General features: G+C 45.0%; 1 protein-coding gene and 1 long non-coding RNA gene across 2 annotated transcripts in view; one reads left to right on the top strand and one right to left on the bottom strand.

The window, feature by feature from the left end:
- The window catches only part of LOC126986949 (orcokinin peptides type A-like), a 31,419-nt gene extending 29,390 nt beyond the window's left edge, over positions 1–2,029 (top strand). Inside the window, exons 3-4 of the mRNA XM_050843489.1 lie at positions 294–327; positions 709–2,029. Coding sequence (XP_050699446.1) covers positions 294–327; positions 709–1,114 — 440 coding nt within the window. The 3' untranslated portion in view covers positions 1,115–2,029. The remainder of the gene's footprint in view (positions 1–293; positions 328–708) is intronic.
- The window catches only part of LOC126986950 (uncharacterized), a 106,870-nt gene that overhangs the window by 36,585 nt on the left and 54,728 nt on the right, over positions 1–15,557 (bottom strand). The window lies entirely within an intron of this gene.

Raw genomic sequence — 15,557 nt, 5'->3', positions numbered from 1 at the left:
TCTCTCTCTCTCAAAATGATACTAGTTTCCCTGTTTCTCTTCTACATCCTTACAGTCTTTCCCTTTAACTAACCCCCCACCTCCCCCCCTCCCCCCCACTCACACACACTCACACACACACACACACACACACACACACACACACACACACGCACACTTCCTCTTCCCCGCCGTCCCGCCACTACTTTGTTCTCGCCCTCAAAACACTCCCTCGCTCTCCTCGTTGCATTTCCACGCCACTTTCATGTCGTGTCATTTTTTGTTGTTGTTAATGATTCTCTTCTTTCTTTCAGACGGATCTGCGGCGAAGCGCTTTGATGCATTCACGTGAGTCTTTTGTTCGTGTTTGTGTCCAGCGTGTAGTTAGTTTATGCCTGCCTTTTAGGACCACAATGGGGGATCCTACACAGCGCGAAAATATTACTGGGCTGAGGAATTACACTTATAATACTGGTGTGTGTGTGTGTGTGTGTGTGTGTGTGTGTGTGTGTGAAACACTCCGGGGGTTGTTGCCTGAGGGAGCGGTGAGGAGGTCACATTCCTTATTAAGGTTCGGGGAGTAGCTCACAGCAAGTAAAGCTGACGGGGTCACGAGTAAAGGTCACTGCTACTCAGGGTGAAATCTGGGACTGGTGGGTGAGGGGGGGCGAGCGGGGGCAGCAAGCAGCAGCAGGTGGCCAGCACACTAACCTTCCCGTTCCTCCCCAGGACCGGCTTTGGCCACAGCAAACGCAACTTCGACGAGATCGACCGCTCCAGCTTCGGCTTCGCCAAGAGGAATTTCGATGAGATCGATCGCTCCGGCTTCGGCTTCGCTAAGAGGAACTTCGATGAAATCGACCGTTCAGGCTTTGGTTTCGCCAAGAGGAACTTCGACGAGATCGATCGTTCCGGTTTCGGCTTCGCCAAGAGGAACTTCGACGAGATCGACCGCTCCGGCTTCGGCTTCCACAAGCGTGACCGCGACGCCTACCCCAAGAGGAACTTCGACGAGATCGACCGCTCCAGCTTCGGCTTCGCCAAGAGGCTGCTCACCCCCCGGGACCTGTACAAGCGCAACTTTGACGAGATCGACCGATCTGGCTTCGGCTTCGTGCGCCGCAGCGCCGAGTGAGGAGCGCCGCCCCCCCTCACACCTGGGACGCCCTCGCCGGCACCACACCACACACTGACACCTACTACACCCACAACAACTGTTACTATTAAAACAACAAAAACTCCACCAATTGCCAAAATGTCTAAATCAACAGAAGCATCACCTCGGCCCACTCTCTCCGCGCGAGGCTGAGGCTCAACAAGGAAATAAAGAGTATTTTTACAAAAGTTTTTTTCACTCCCGCGCCTGGGTGCCCCCCGGCGCCCTTCCCTCCCCCTCCCAGGAAAACCGCGGCCCACGGAGGCCCCGCCTGACGGGCTTCGTCCCGGGCGGCGGGGCCGCGACGCACCGCCCCAGTGTTGCCTGCAGCCTTGGCGGCCCCGCGGCCCCGCCCCGGACGGTGGCTGGCCCCGGGCGTGTGTGCCGGCGAGTGTGTGTGTGTGTGTGTGTGTGTATGTGTGTGTGTGTGTGTGTGTGTGTGTGTGTGTGTGTGTGTGTGTTAGCGCGCACGCGCATCAGTGTGTCCGTGTACGTCACTTATGTGTCCCCGCCCCCTCCATCACTGTCCTTACTCTTTCTCAATCTATCTATCTATCTATTTATCTGTCTATCCACCTATCTCCCACTCTCAATATGAAGCAAATAGTGATCCTGTAATATTGGTCAAGGACAAAACCAGACACAGAAAACGAGAGTAAGTCACTCGGAAAGTTGCAAGCGGTGCTTGATGAGGCGCAACACAATTACCGGACGTTTCCTTCCAGCGGAAGCAAAACTTAATGAAATTTCTCAAGCCAGAGACAAAAGAGCTATAACGAAGCAGAAAAAAGCAGAAAATCACATAAACAAATTAGAAACAAAACAAATCGTATACCAAGAATTTGTGAGACTCATGTAATATTTGTTTTAATAAATAAAAAAAACACAAATCTAGTGCAAGTGTTTCATGTTCCTGGGAAGTGTTACACAGTCCAACACAGTCCTTAAAACTACATAAACCAAACCACCACACTCTCCATAGAAGTCAGGCTTTCCACTTAACACCAGATACAAAAAAAAAAAAAAAAAAAAAAAAATATCCTGTAGGGTTTCCACAAAATTTCTTACCTTTATATGAACTTGAAACTTTTTACAAGTAATGTCCATTATCTTTATTGATTTTTGGAGCTTACGAACCCTATGTGTCAAAGTGTGGCCTCTAAACAGAACACAGGAACAAGTCTCTGGAGGCTTTATATGAACATCAGACTCTGTACCAGGATTTTTTTTTCCATCTTTAATGCTTGGCTTCGGGGCTTACAGATCCTACGTGTCGAACTGTGGCCCCCAAAACAGAACACAGGAACAAGCTCTCTGAAGGCTTTATATAAACTTCAAACTCTGTACAAGGATTTTTTTTCCATCTTTAATGTTTAGTTTTGGAGCTTACAAACCCTATGTGTCAAACTGTGCAACCGGACATTCAGACTAGAACACAACAAGCTCTCTGCAGGCCGGCCTATACTCGATGATCTTCAGGATGTGTTGGTGTACTAAGAGGAGCAAGGTAGGCACGGGATGGAAAGGGGGTACGCGCTAAAGGGAAAGTATAGGAAGGGAAAGAAGTAGACAGGCAGCAGGATCGGGAATAAGATAAAAAAAAGGAGTAGTAAAGGAGGAAAAAGTATAATTGTAGAAATATAAACGGAAAGAGACACCTCCTCTCCCGAAATTGACCTCTCCTTTGACCTCAAACTCTGACTACTTTTGTTGGACCAGCGCCGAGCGGGCTTCTTTGTTGCTCTTTTGTTTTATACCTCTTGAGCTGTCTCCCTTGCTGTAAAAAAAAGTAATAGAAAGGGAGAATTGTAGAAAAATAACCGGGAATGGGATGAAAAATGCGTAAATAAAAGAAAGAAGCAGAACTGTAGAAGAATATGCGGGAATGAGATGGAAAATGATTAAGTAATAGAGGGAAAGGCAGAACTATAGAAAAAATAATCAAGAATGAGATAAAATATGAGTAAGGAAAATAGAGAAAGGCAGAACTGTAGACTATGCGGGAATGAGATGAAAAATGAGAAAGGAAAAGAGAAAAAGGTAGAACTGTAGAAAAAAAAATCAAGAATGAGATAAAATATGAGTAAGGAAAATAGAGAAAGGCAGAACTGTAGACTATGCGGGAATGAGATGAAAAATGAGAAAGGAAAAGAGAAAAAGGCAGAACTGAAGAAAAAAAAATCGGAAATGAGATAAAAAATGAGTAACTAAAAGAGAGAGAGAGGCAGAACCGTACAAGATAATGCGGAAATGAGATGAAAAAGGGAAAATCGAAAACTGTCATGAACTCTACATAGTGAAAACTGAACAAAAAAAAAAAAGGATAACACGGAAAGATGAAAAAATAAATAAATACGAGAGAAAGGAACAGGTGAGGTGGGAAGGTAAAAGAAACATAGTCAAAATAAAAGAAAATATGACTGAACTGGAGGATGGATACAAAACACTAGAAAATGAAAAAACACTAAGAGAACAAATTAAAACAGAAACCCAACATAATAAAAGAAAGAGAGATAATACGAAGAGGATATAAGAATCAACAAGGACGCCAACGAAGAGGAAAACTCGAACTGAATAAAAGAACATGTAAGAGGAACAGGCAAGGAAGAGGTAGATAGAAAAGAAGAAAGGAGTAAGGGCGAAGAAATGGTAAGGAAAAAGGATGCAAAGGGAGAAATAGTGATGGGAAAGGAGAGAGAAGACAGGAAACGAGAGAGAATGGAAAACATGAAACAGAATGGGAAACGAGAAAAAAGAGAGAATGGGAAACGAGAGAGACAGACAGAGAGGATGGGAAACGAGAAAGTGTATGGGAAAGGAGAGAGAGGAGGAAATGAGAAGGGGAAAGAGAGGATGGGAAAGGAGAAGCAAGGTGTTACAAATTAAAGGACAGGAGGTGACGGAATGAGGCGAAAAAATGAAGATAATTGGCAAGAGAGAGAGAGAGAGAGAGAGAGAGAGAGAGAGAGAGAGAGAGAGAGAGAGAGAGAGAGAGAGAGAGAGAGAGAGAGAGAGAGAGAGAGAGAGAGAGAGAGAGAGAGAGAGAGAGAGAGAGAGAGAGAGAGAGAGAGAGAGAAGAGAAGAGAAGAGAAGAGAGAAGAGAAGGGAAGGGAAGGGAAGGGAAGATTTAAGAAAATAAACTATAAAATTATAAAAAGAGAAAGTGAAGAGAAAAAAGTAATATAAAGGATAAAAACGAGGGAGGAGAGTAAAGGAGGAGAGAAGAGAGTAATAATTTAAAACGGAAAGGAAGATAATAATATAATAGGCAATCCCTCTTTCGGCCACCTCCTTGGATTCTTTTTAGGAGCAGCGAGTAGCGGGCTTTTTTTATTATTGTTTCCTTTTTTTGTGCCTTTGAGCTGTCTCCTTTGTTGTAAAAAAAAAATCGAACAAAATATCCTAAAAATCAATAATAAAAAAAACTTACGAAAAATAAAAACCAAAAAACACACACACAAAAAAAAATCAAACGGAAAAGGTTAAACACGAAGACAATGATATCAACGTGGGATCACACTCCTTTTTCCTCCCTTCTTTTACAAGTCCGACCCTCCTCACCTTCGCCTCACGGGACCCACTAGAGCAAGAAAGGGCTGAATAGGTGAAGGCGCAGGTAAACTGAAAGGTGTGAGAGTCCAGGTGGCACTGACGGAGGCAGGTAAAGAGCAGGTAGACAGGTGAATTCTCTCTACCTGTGGGGGGGGTACCTGTGTCTGTGTGAGTGAAAGATAGATAGATAGATAGATAGAGATAGATAGATAGATAGATAGATAGAGAGAGAGAGAGAGAGAGAGAGAGAGAGAGAGAGAGAGAGAGAGAGAGAGAGAGAGAGAGAGAGAGAGAGAGAGAGAGAGAGAGAGAGAGAGAGAGAGAGAGAGAGACTGTGAATGGACAGCTTACGTAAGGAGAGCAGACGAGCTGGAGGAGGAGGAGAAGGAGGAGGAGGAGGAGGAGAAGGAGGAGGAGGAAATCTTTAAACTCAAGGAAAGTTAAGTGGAAGGAGAAAAGACGGCAGCAAAGAGTAATAGGAACAGCAGCAGAAGTAGTAGTAGTAGTAGTAGTAGTAGTAGTAGTAGTAATAGTAATAGTAGTGGTAGTAGTAGTAGTCTTTCCTCCCCTCCTCTTCTATTCCTAGTTTTCTTCAAAACTTCGTCATCTATATCATTTTACCCAATTTCTCCTCTCCCTCTTCTTTCCATGGTAGACAGGTGAATTCTCTCTATCTGTGTGTGTGTGTGTGTGTGTGGGGGGGGGGGGGGAATGTAGTTGGGGGGTTACCTGTGTCTGTGTATGTGAGTGAGTGAGTTTTTGCATTCCTCTTCCTCTTCTATTCCTCTTCCATTTTCTCTTCTTCTCCCTTCACACTGTCTCTCTTAGTTCGTTAATTATCCCACTTATGTCATCTCCTCCTTCTCCTCTTTCTCGCTTCTCCTTTCCATGCCTCCCTCTTCTTATCCTTCCTCCTCTTCTCCCCCACAGCAACTCCTCCTCCTCCTCCTCCTCCTCTTCCTCCTTTACGTCAACTTGTGAGAGCGAGTCAGATAGCAAGAGCTGCCACGTCATGACTCAATAAGCTGGAATAGGTCATCTCTCTCTCTCAATCTATCTATCTCTCTCTACCTATCTATCTGTTCTTTGGGTATTAAAAGCTATAAGATAAATTAGACAGGTTCCCCTTCACCTCCTTACTGGAAGAAAACGGTTACAAGAAGATAAAGGAAAGGAAGGTAAATACGAGGCTTCAGAAGGCAATGAGGGAGATAAATCAACTAAATGTGAAGTTAAGCAAACAGGTGTGATTATAAGTAGGATGGTTTAGAATGGACAGATGGATGAATTAATATATCAACGAATGAGCGATTGGATACATGAACAAATAAATAATAAATTGAATAAATATATGAATGAAGTATTAAATCAATCACGGGGGTTGTTTATATGTGAATTCAACTATTGAGAAATGGGATTACAATAAAACGAAAGAATGAAAAATTAATTATATAATGTTGGGAGAGAGAGAGAGAGAGAGAGAGAGAGAGAGAGAGAGAGAGAGAGAGAGAGAGAGAGAGAGAGAGAGAGAGAGAGAGAGAGAGAGAGAGAGAGAGAGAGAGAGAGAGAGAGAGAGAGAGAGAGAGAGAGAGAGAGAGAGAGAGAGACGAGGACCAGGAGACTAAGAATGACGAATACGAAGTGAAAGGAGGAGGAGGAGGAGGAGGAGGAGGAAGAGGAGGAGGAAGAGGGAAGTTAAGAGGGCCAAGAAAAGTTACTCAGGGCTTTTGAGAAACAAGGCTGGACACGGCTAATTCCGGGTCGGGAAGTGGAGGTTTGAGTTGAGAACCGCCTCTCTCTCTCTCATATCAAAGACACATTTCAGAAAACGTAAAAGTTGGGAATTGTAAACGATATCGAGGCTCAGTGTTTTTTTTTCCTTTTTCTTTATTCTCGTTCAGCAATATTTCGAGGCGTCAAAAACCTTTAAATTTCGTGTAAAGAGAATAAATAAATAAAAAAATCGCAACCATCTGATTTTTTTGTTCATTACTTTCCTACGTCCAATGAAATCAAAGAACAAACACACACACACACACACACACACACACACACACACACGTCTCCCTATCGTGTGTGTGTGTGTGTGTGTGTGTGTGTGTGTGTGTGTGTGTGTGTGTGTGTTTGAATGAATGGAAGGGTGGGCAAAAGAATAAGAGAGAGAGAGAGAGAGAGAGAGAGAGAGAGAGAGAGAGAGAGAGAGAGAGAGAGAGAGAGAGAGAGAGAGAGAGAGAGAGAGAGAGAGAGTGATATAGAGAGAGAGAGAGAGAATTTCCTCAAATCCTTCTCTGTTCAGCATCCCACATTCTCTCTCTCTCTCTCTCTCTCTCTCTCTCTCTCTCTTTACACCCACATTCGCTCACGTTCCCTCGCCATCTTTATCTGCCGCAGCCTCTCTCATCTCCCTCACGCCCACATGTATATAAAATGTAGTGAATAAACAAAAGGGGAAGAGGGAGAGATCAGCGAGAGGTCCTATAGCCCACCTTCCAGCCTCCCGGGACTCAGGTGTTCACAGGTAAGGAAGAAAGGTGTCCCGTTCCCTCCGAAGCAAAAAGGATTCTGAAAACTCATCAATTTCGCTCTGGTTTTGAGGAGAAGGTGGAGGTGGAGAGAGAGAGAGAGGGGGGGCGGGGGGGAGAGATGAGGATGGAGATGTAGGAAGGGGAGGGATGGACGGGAGAAGAAAGAGAGAGAGGAGGGAAGCGGAAACGGTGATATAGATAATGAATAGGAGAAAAGGAGAGAAGGGAAGAAAAGAGGGGAGGGAGGGAAGGGAAAAGAGACAGTAAGAGAAAGAGACAGATGGGGAGGAGGAGAAGGAGGAGGAGGAAAAAAACTTGAGTGATATAGTTAATGAAGCGAAGGACAAAATGAGAGAAGAGGAAAATGGAAGATGATTTTGAGGTGGCAACGTATTATATTTCATTTTTATTCTTGTTTTGCTTTTGGTTAGCGATTGTTGATGACTGCCAGCCTAGGACAAAAGTGACATGGTGAAGAGAGGGAGTTAGAGCCTTTACCGGAGAATGAATAGACTACACAATAACATCAGACAGAAAGAAGACACTGGGAAAGGCCTTTGTTTTGCAGTGGGCTAGTAATGGCTGTTGGTGATGATGGTGATGATGATGATGATGATGATGATGAAAGAAACAAGTCCCAGGTGTCCATAGAAAACAAGATGTGATATAATCCTCCCCTTACGAGACTTTTGACCAGTTAAACTTTCCATATCCTTTCCTTTAGTCTCGTTCTCCTCCTCCTCCTCCTCCTCTCCTGAAAAGGGGTAAGGGAGAAGAATGAAAGGGGAAAAGAGAGAGGAGGAGAGGAAAAGAGAGGAGTGGGAATGGGAAAGTGGGGGGGGAGGGGGGGAGGGGGGAAGAGGAAGAGGAGTTTGGTCGCACATTTCCGCCTAAGGCATTAATTTGACCTTTCCCTGATTCCGGAAATTGTAAAAAGAGAAAACCAAAAAAAAAAAAAAAGAGAAAATCATGCAGGAAACGATATCATAATTTTCCCGCGTGTCATAATACTTCCTGGCCTTCCGCGAGCATGGAGAGCTGAGAGGATAATACTCATTCTTTTTTACGAGGAGTTGTTTCACCATGTTATCATACACCTCTATTACCTGTCCTCATCCTGGTGTGACGATGGACTGACTGACTGACCGAGGGACTGGCTGGTTAACTGAATGACTATTTGAGGACTCGGAGTATGAGGAACTGAGTGTTTGGCTGACTGACTGACTGACTGACTGACTGACTGACTGAGGGATTGACTGGCTGACTGACTGACTGACTGACTGACTGACTGACTGACTGAGGGATTGACTGGCTGACTGACTGAGGGACTAAATGACTGACTGGCTGACTAATTGGGGAACTAAATGGCTGGCTGGCTGACTGAGTGACTGACTGACTGAGGGAATGACTGACTGACTGACTGACTAACTGGGAGACTAAATAGCTGGCTGGCTGACTGACTGACTGACTGAAGGAATAACTGACTGAAGGAATGAGTGGCTGACTGACTGACTGGGTGACTGACTGACTGACTAATTGGGGGACTAAATGACTGGCTGACTGAAAAACTGACTGACTGACACTGACTGAGGGACCAACTGACTGAAATAGGGATGACTAATGCCAGGCTAGAATAGAAATACGACACTGACTGGCAAAATGGGATAGAAATGAAAAGTGACTGGTTAGGATAGAGATGAAGACTGACTGCCAGGCTAGGATAAAACAGAGGATGGTCAAGTATTTTTTTTACGGTAAAGGGAATAATTCAAGGTTCCCCCAAAACTAGAACAATGTTTATCATAAGCTTGAGAATAAAAACTGTTAGCTAGGATAAAACAAAGGATTGGTTGACTAGGATAAATATCAAAACAAAAACCTATCTGCTAGGCTATAAAAAGAACAGTGACTGAACAGCTACGATAAAAACAGGAACCTGTCGGCTAGGATAAAAATAGAGACGGATTGACCAGCGTAAAAATAGCAACAGAGAAGGAAAGGGTAAATGAATAGCAAAGTGGGATCCTAACCTTTCTGGGGGGATTCAAACCCACTCAAATATTCCACCGAAAGATTATAGATTTTTTTGGCTACGTGTGTGTGTGTGTGTGTGTGTGTGTGTGTGTGTGTGTGTGTGTGTGTGTGTAGCCTCTCCCTCGTTTTAATGTGCAGAAGGGTAGATGGCTTATGTATTTTCTATGTCTATGTATGTATGTATGTATGTATGTATAATAGGTGTGTGTACGTAATCATGTGCGTTAATGTGTGCACTCCCTTGCCGTGACTAACGTTCACAGACGATCCTCTAAAAACATCAATCGGACAGGATCAGAACACGTCTTTGCTCGGCGCGATAAATCTGTCAGAACGTGTTTGTGACCAGTACGTGTGTGTGACCTTGTTCCTCACGCCCCAGCCACGCACGGGGCAACGCGGGATTTACGTGTGCGAGTATTTTTCTTGTTTTCTTTCTATTCACTCTTTATCTTTTGGCCACTCCTCTAACTCTTTATAGGAGCAGTGAATAGCGGGCTTTTTTTCACTTTTGTTACCTTTTTTTATGCCCTTGAACTGACTCCTCTGCTATAAAAAAAATGTAAATCCACCAAAAAAATTTCAGTCCAATGTGAATGCAATCTGGCAGCGTCCACCCCAGGGCCGTTTGTTTGGCTGCCTTCATGTTTCTATGGTACTCACGGTCAGCACTCAGTCACTAGTCTCAGTAACTATTTATGTTCCCTGTGCCGGGGCCAAGACCATCAGCATCGGAGCAAGAGGGCTTTTTTTTTTCTCTCAGCGTTGCTCGTGTGGTGCACTGGTGAATGGCGGCATTGATAAGCAGCTGAAGATTGTCATTACCAACAAAGAGAAAATAAACAAGGAGAAAACTTTTTGCTCCTGGCTGCTCCAGAATAGATGCAAGCATGGAAATCAGTTATGCATTTAGGTCGGTGCTTCGCGAGAATCCATGAGTGCCATGATGGAAGGGAGAGTTAGAATGGAATGGGGACGGGGAGGTGAGGGCGTGGTGGAAAGGTGCAAGTGTAGCGATATAAAATTTAATAGTCGGGGAGCAGCCTGGGCGGGGAGGCGTGCTGGGGGGCGCAGTTCATTGGAATCCAATTTTTTCATATCATTTTTCTTTTTGAATTGGCCATGATACTAAATTCTGAGACTTTCACAGAACGGTTTATCTTTGTGACGATTAGAGTAAACCTTTGAACATATATATATATATATATATATATATATATATATATATATATATATATATATATATATATATATATATATATATATATATATATATATATATACTGAAATCGGTACAGATGTGACAGTCATCTCATGTCTCATACCCGTTTTTATCACAGGGGAAGCAAAATGTACACAAAATATAATTTATTCTAAATTAAATAATTTCTTAACGAGGAAGTCTAGTAACAGATTACTACATTTTAAAATATGAGATTTTCAATTATACTAAGAAAATTATTCAATATATAACACTATAAGGGACTTTGCCTGCCACGTGTTGCTAGCGCAGAACTACCTTGCCAGGGCCGGGCCGTGTCACGCACTGGGGTGTTACGGCAGCCGAAAAAAATAACCCTTCTGTGCCACGCGTGCCTTTCCCTGCACAAGCCCAGATCACATCCCGAGGAGGCGTGAACACTTGAATATTCATGTCGCCGCGAATAAACCCATCAGGCATTGAGAGTAATCTGACGCTCCCGGAACACACGGACCGTAAATAAACTATTTCCACGAACTGGCGCCAAGACTGTGCTCTCACTTGCGGTCCAGCGTTTCAGTGTACCGTACAGTTCGCTCCTCCACCAGGTGGCCACGGCCCTTCCCGCGGCGTACCCTGTGTCAAAGCAAACGAGCAGTCGTGGTAACGTGGCGGGGCCGAGAGACACACACGAACAACAGGTGAGAAGGGGCGAGGCGGGCAGCCGGGACAGCTTAGAGCATCAGGGCAGCATCATGATGAGTACTGAAGCGCTTCATGTCCGTCCCCACCACTAGGCTTGGCGCCGTCAGCAAGACTAGGACCGGTACTGTGTGGCTGGTGGCTGCGTCCCCCCATCCTACAGCCTACGTCCTGCCTTACCTGGGGCACAAAGTATAGCCAGGGAGGGGAACCATTACTCCCCGATGAATGCTGCCCCAACACGCAGCCCGGCACCCAATCAACCGCGCCAAGGGAAAAAATGTGTCGATGACGGAGGCTGCATGCGAGTGTGCGCGGCCGTGTAAATAACAAAAGTAAATTACCTGTTTACATGAAAAGATTTATTAATGAACACAGAGAGAGAAAAAGAGAGGCAAAAAGCGCAGTGTCAACGCCGCCTACTTAAAAGCGTAACGCCAACTCCACTACTTCACAGGACCTTCATTTGCAATTCATTACACAGGTTTTTAGTGCGTCGGCAAACATTCAGCGTCACCCGCAATCTGTGTGCGCGTGGACGTATGCGTGTCAGTGTGTGTGTGTGTGTGTGTGTGTGTGTGTGTGTGTGTGTGTGATGCTCCTCGCCCATAAGCACATCAAGGCTCACAGCTCAGCGTTTTGAAGCACGGATGACACACCGAGAAGAGGGGGAAGGGGGGAAAGCGGGGAGGACGGGAGGGGAGTGGAGACCGGAGGGAAGGGAGGGTGGGGAGCGGAGGGGATGGAGTAGGGAGCAGAGGGAAGGAAGTGGGGAGCAGAGGGGAGGAATGAGGGGCTTCGTGGGCTGGGATGGGAGTGCGGGGTAGGAGCAGCCAGGAGGGGAGAGTAGGAGGGGGAGTATGCGGGGGAAACGGGTAGGTATTCAGGAGCATTCATGGGCAGTGAGGTGAAGGAGGCTGAGCGGGGGGAGGGGTGGAAGAGCGGAGGAGCGAGGGCAGCAAGTGTAACCATGAAAGGAGGGAATGTAAGCCAGGGAGAGGAAGTGAAAGGGCAAAGTAAAGGAGTGGTGGAGAAAAGGCGAAAAGACAGAAAGGGGAGAGGGTACGGTGAAAAGGGGGAAGATGGCGAGGTATGGAGGCTTGATGGAACGGTGGAAAGGGGAGGGGAATACCAAAGCGAGGAAGGGGAGGAATATTGGAAAGGGGTGAGGGAAGGTTAGAGGGCGTAGTGGAAAGGGGAGGGGAACACCAAAGCGAGGAAGGGGAGGAATATTGGAAAGGGGTGAGGGAAGGTTAGATGACGTAGTGGAAATGGGAGGGGAGTATTAAAGCGAGGAAGAGGAGGAATATTGGAAAGGGGTGACGGAAAGGTAAGAGGGGGTAGTGGAGAGGTGCGATTTTTTTTTTTTTTTTTTTTTTTACAGCAGAGGAGACAGCGCAAGGGGGTAAAAAAAAATAAAGAAAAAAAAAACCCGCTACTTACTTACTTTAAACGAGGAGAAGGGGGAGGAGGAGGATGAAAAGGCGTGTTGGAATCGTTACAGGTGCAGTGATGAAGGTATGGGCGGCGTGGAAGCGGTAGGAAGAGGAGTTAGGAGGAGAAGTGGAGAGATGGTGAGTACTGAAGTGAGGATGAGCAGGAAGAAGAGGAAGAGGAAGCGTGTTAGCGGGGTAGAAGTGAGGCAATGAAGGTGTGAGAGAGAGAGAGAGAGAGAGAGAGAGAGAGAGAGAGAGAGAGAGAGAGAGAGAGAGAGAGAGAGAGAGAGAGAGAGAGAGAGAGAGAGAGAGAGAGAGAGAGAGAGAGAGAGAGAGAGAGAGAGAGAGAGAGAGAGAGAGAGAGAGAGAGAGAGAGAGAGAGAGAGAGAGAGAGAGGAATGAACACAAACAAACCAGCTGACTGACGGAGGGACGGACGGAGGGGAAACACCGAACACTGAACACTCTGCTTACACTGAAGGGCACGTAATTAGGGCTCAAGGTAATTAAATAAAGAGACGAAGTAATTTAATACCTGAGAGTTTTATTAATAGAACAAGGACCATTTTTGCAACACGCCTCAGGACTGATAAGCATTTTTTTCTTCTTTAACTTGACAAAAAATAATGGATATGAATTTGAGAGGGAATAAAAAGCGACGTGAGACCAGGAGAGAAACTGGTATACGAAAGAAAATGAAGAAAAAGAAAAAGAAGAAGGAGAAGAAGAAGAAAAAGAAGAAGAAAAAGGAAGAAGAAGAAGAAGAAGAAGAAGAAGAAAGGAAAAAGAAAGAAGAAAAAACTTAACCACCACCACCAACAACAACACCAACAACAACACCACCACCACCACCACCACCACCAACAACAACAACAACAACAACAACAAGCTTCCCTCGACCGACTCTCCCGCGGCAAACCGAAACTTCCGAGATGCAACCTGATGACACCAGTTGCCTCCTCCTCCTCTTCCTCCTCCTCCTCCTCCTCCTCCTCCAGGTGACACGCATGAAGGGACGGACTGACGGCGGGACAGACAGGTGACAGAAGGTCGTCTCACGCACGGGTCAACACGAAGCTTTCCCCTCTCGCTCGTTCCGTCTCCTTAACTTTTTGACTTCTCGACTCCTTGACTCCCTTCTTCCGGGGCGAACGTGTGACCGCTGCGTCCTCTGTGTCACGTGATCTGAGTCTTGTTTTCTCTCTCTCTCTCTCCACGCATAACGTTTTCCTTTTTTTTTTTTTACTTCCATTCCTCAGTCTTCCTTTCCCCTCCCCTCCCTTCCCTTCCCTTCTCTTCTCTTCTCTTCTACTGCATTTTCTTCTCTTCTTTTCCGTTCCCTTCCCTTTCCATATCTACCTTTCGCTTCTCATTCATACCCTTCTCTTCCTTTCCTCTCTCTTCTGCTTCATTTCCTTCCCTTCCTTTCCTTTTCCTTCCTTTCCGTGACCTTCCACATCTCTTCCCTTCTCGTTCCTTTCATCATTAACGTCCCTTTTTTTAATTTCCCTTCTAATATGATTCACGGGTTAAGAAAATTGCCATATGAGGAAAGACTTAAACAATTGAACTTGCACTGTCAAAAGAGGTGCGAGGAGACTTGGTCCAACTTTATAAATGGATGAAGGACTTTAATAAGGTGATATCATTTAGGTTCTGATGGTATGAAAGCCTGGTTGGGCAGGCAGTAATGAGTTTAAATTGGATAAATTCAGATTCAACAAGGACATAGGCGAGAACTGGTTAACCAACAGAGTAGTAGGTGAGTGGAGCAGGCTTGGCAGTCATGTGGCGAGTGATAATACTATAGATATATTAAAAAAAAAATGACAAGATAAATTTATGGATATTGATGTTAGTAGATGTGGTTAGGTTCAAAGGAGCCCCCTTGCATAGGCCTACCGACCTCCTGCAGACTACTTATCTTCTTATGTTCTTATGTAATCATCCCTTCTTTTCCCTTCCCTTTGCCAGCTCCAAGGCCCATCACATCTCACAGATACCTCAGCTTAGGCATAGAAACTTCAGACGATTAAAGTTCACATCACGAACAATTCTCAGGAGCTCACAGATATAATTAAGCTGTTTTAAGCCTGCAAACGAGTGTCCTTAGAAACTTTGAACTACCACGCTTAAGTACTTCTGTTTACGTTGAGTTGTAGCGAAGATTACATTGAGGACTGTTAAATGAAGGGAAGAGAAAGGATATCAAGTAAAAGGAAGAGAAAGGAACGAAAGGGAGGGATATGGATGGAATGAGATGGGAAGGGAAGAGAAGGGGAAGGGATTGAACAGAAAGTACGAGGAAAAAAGGAAAGGGACGGAAGAGAGGGATAAGGATGGAACGATATGGGAAGGGTGGAGACGGGAAAGGAGGGATAGACAAATAAAAAGGAAGGGAAGAGAAAGAGGGGCGAATGGAAAGGATTTAAAGAGAATAACTGGAGAGGATGGAGAAGAAAAAGGGAGGAAAGGGAAAGGATGGAAAGTGACGGGATGGAAAGGAATGGAAAGGAGAAGGAAAACACACCAATGAAAGGAAACGGGGCACAACGGAACAGAAGGAATGAAAAAGCGAAGGGAGAGAAATAACAAAATGAGACAATATTTTTAATACAGTAACTGAATGAAGAGGGAGGAAATGTAGGAAATGAAGGAGGCTTAGAAATTAAAACACAGCCGAAAGAGATGAAAAGGGAACAAATTACCAAAAACTCGTTAGTTAAATGATGGAGAATGAAGGAAAAATGATAAAAGAGAAAGAGTGAAATATGAAAAAAATGAGATAGAAAGAGACGGCAATATTGATAAATGGATAGAGAGATTGAGAGAGAGAGAGAGAGAGAGAGAGAGAGAGAGAGAGAGAGAGAGAGAGAGAGAGAGAGAGAGAGAGAGAGAGAGAGAGAGAGAGAGAGAGAGAGAGAGAGAGAGAGAGAGAGAGAGAGAGAGAGAGAGAATCACCTCACTCCTCC

The sequence above is a fragment of the Eriocheir sinensis genome, chromosome 63 (assembly GCF_024679095.1).
Source record: "Eriocheir sinensis breed Jianghai 21 chromosome 63, ASM2467909v1, whole genome shotgun sequence".
NCBI classification, from domain to species: domain Eukaryota; kingdom Metazoa; phylum Arthropoda; class Malacostraca; order Decapoda; family Varunidae; genus Eriocheir; species Eriocheir sinensis.
Note: the sequence above shows the minus strand (reverse complement) of the source record. Positions and strands in the feature narration are given on the sequence as shown.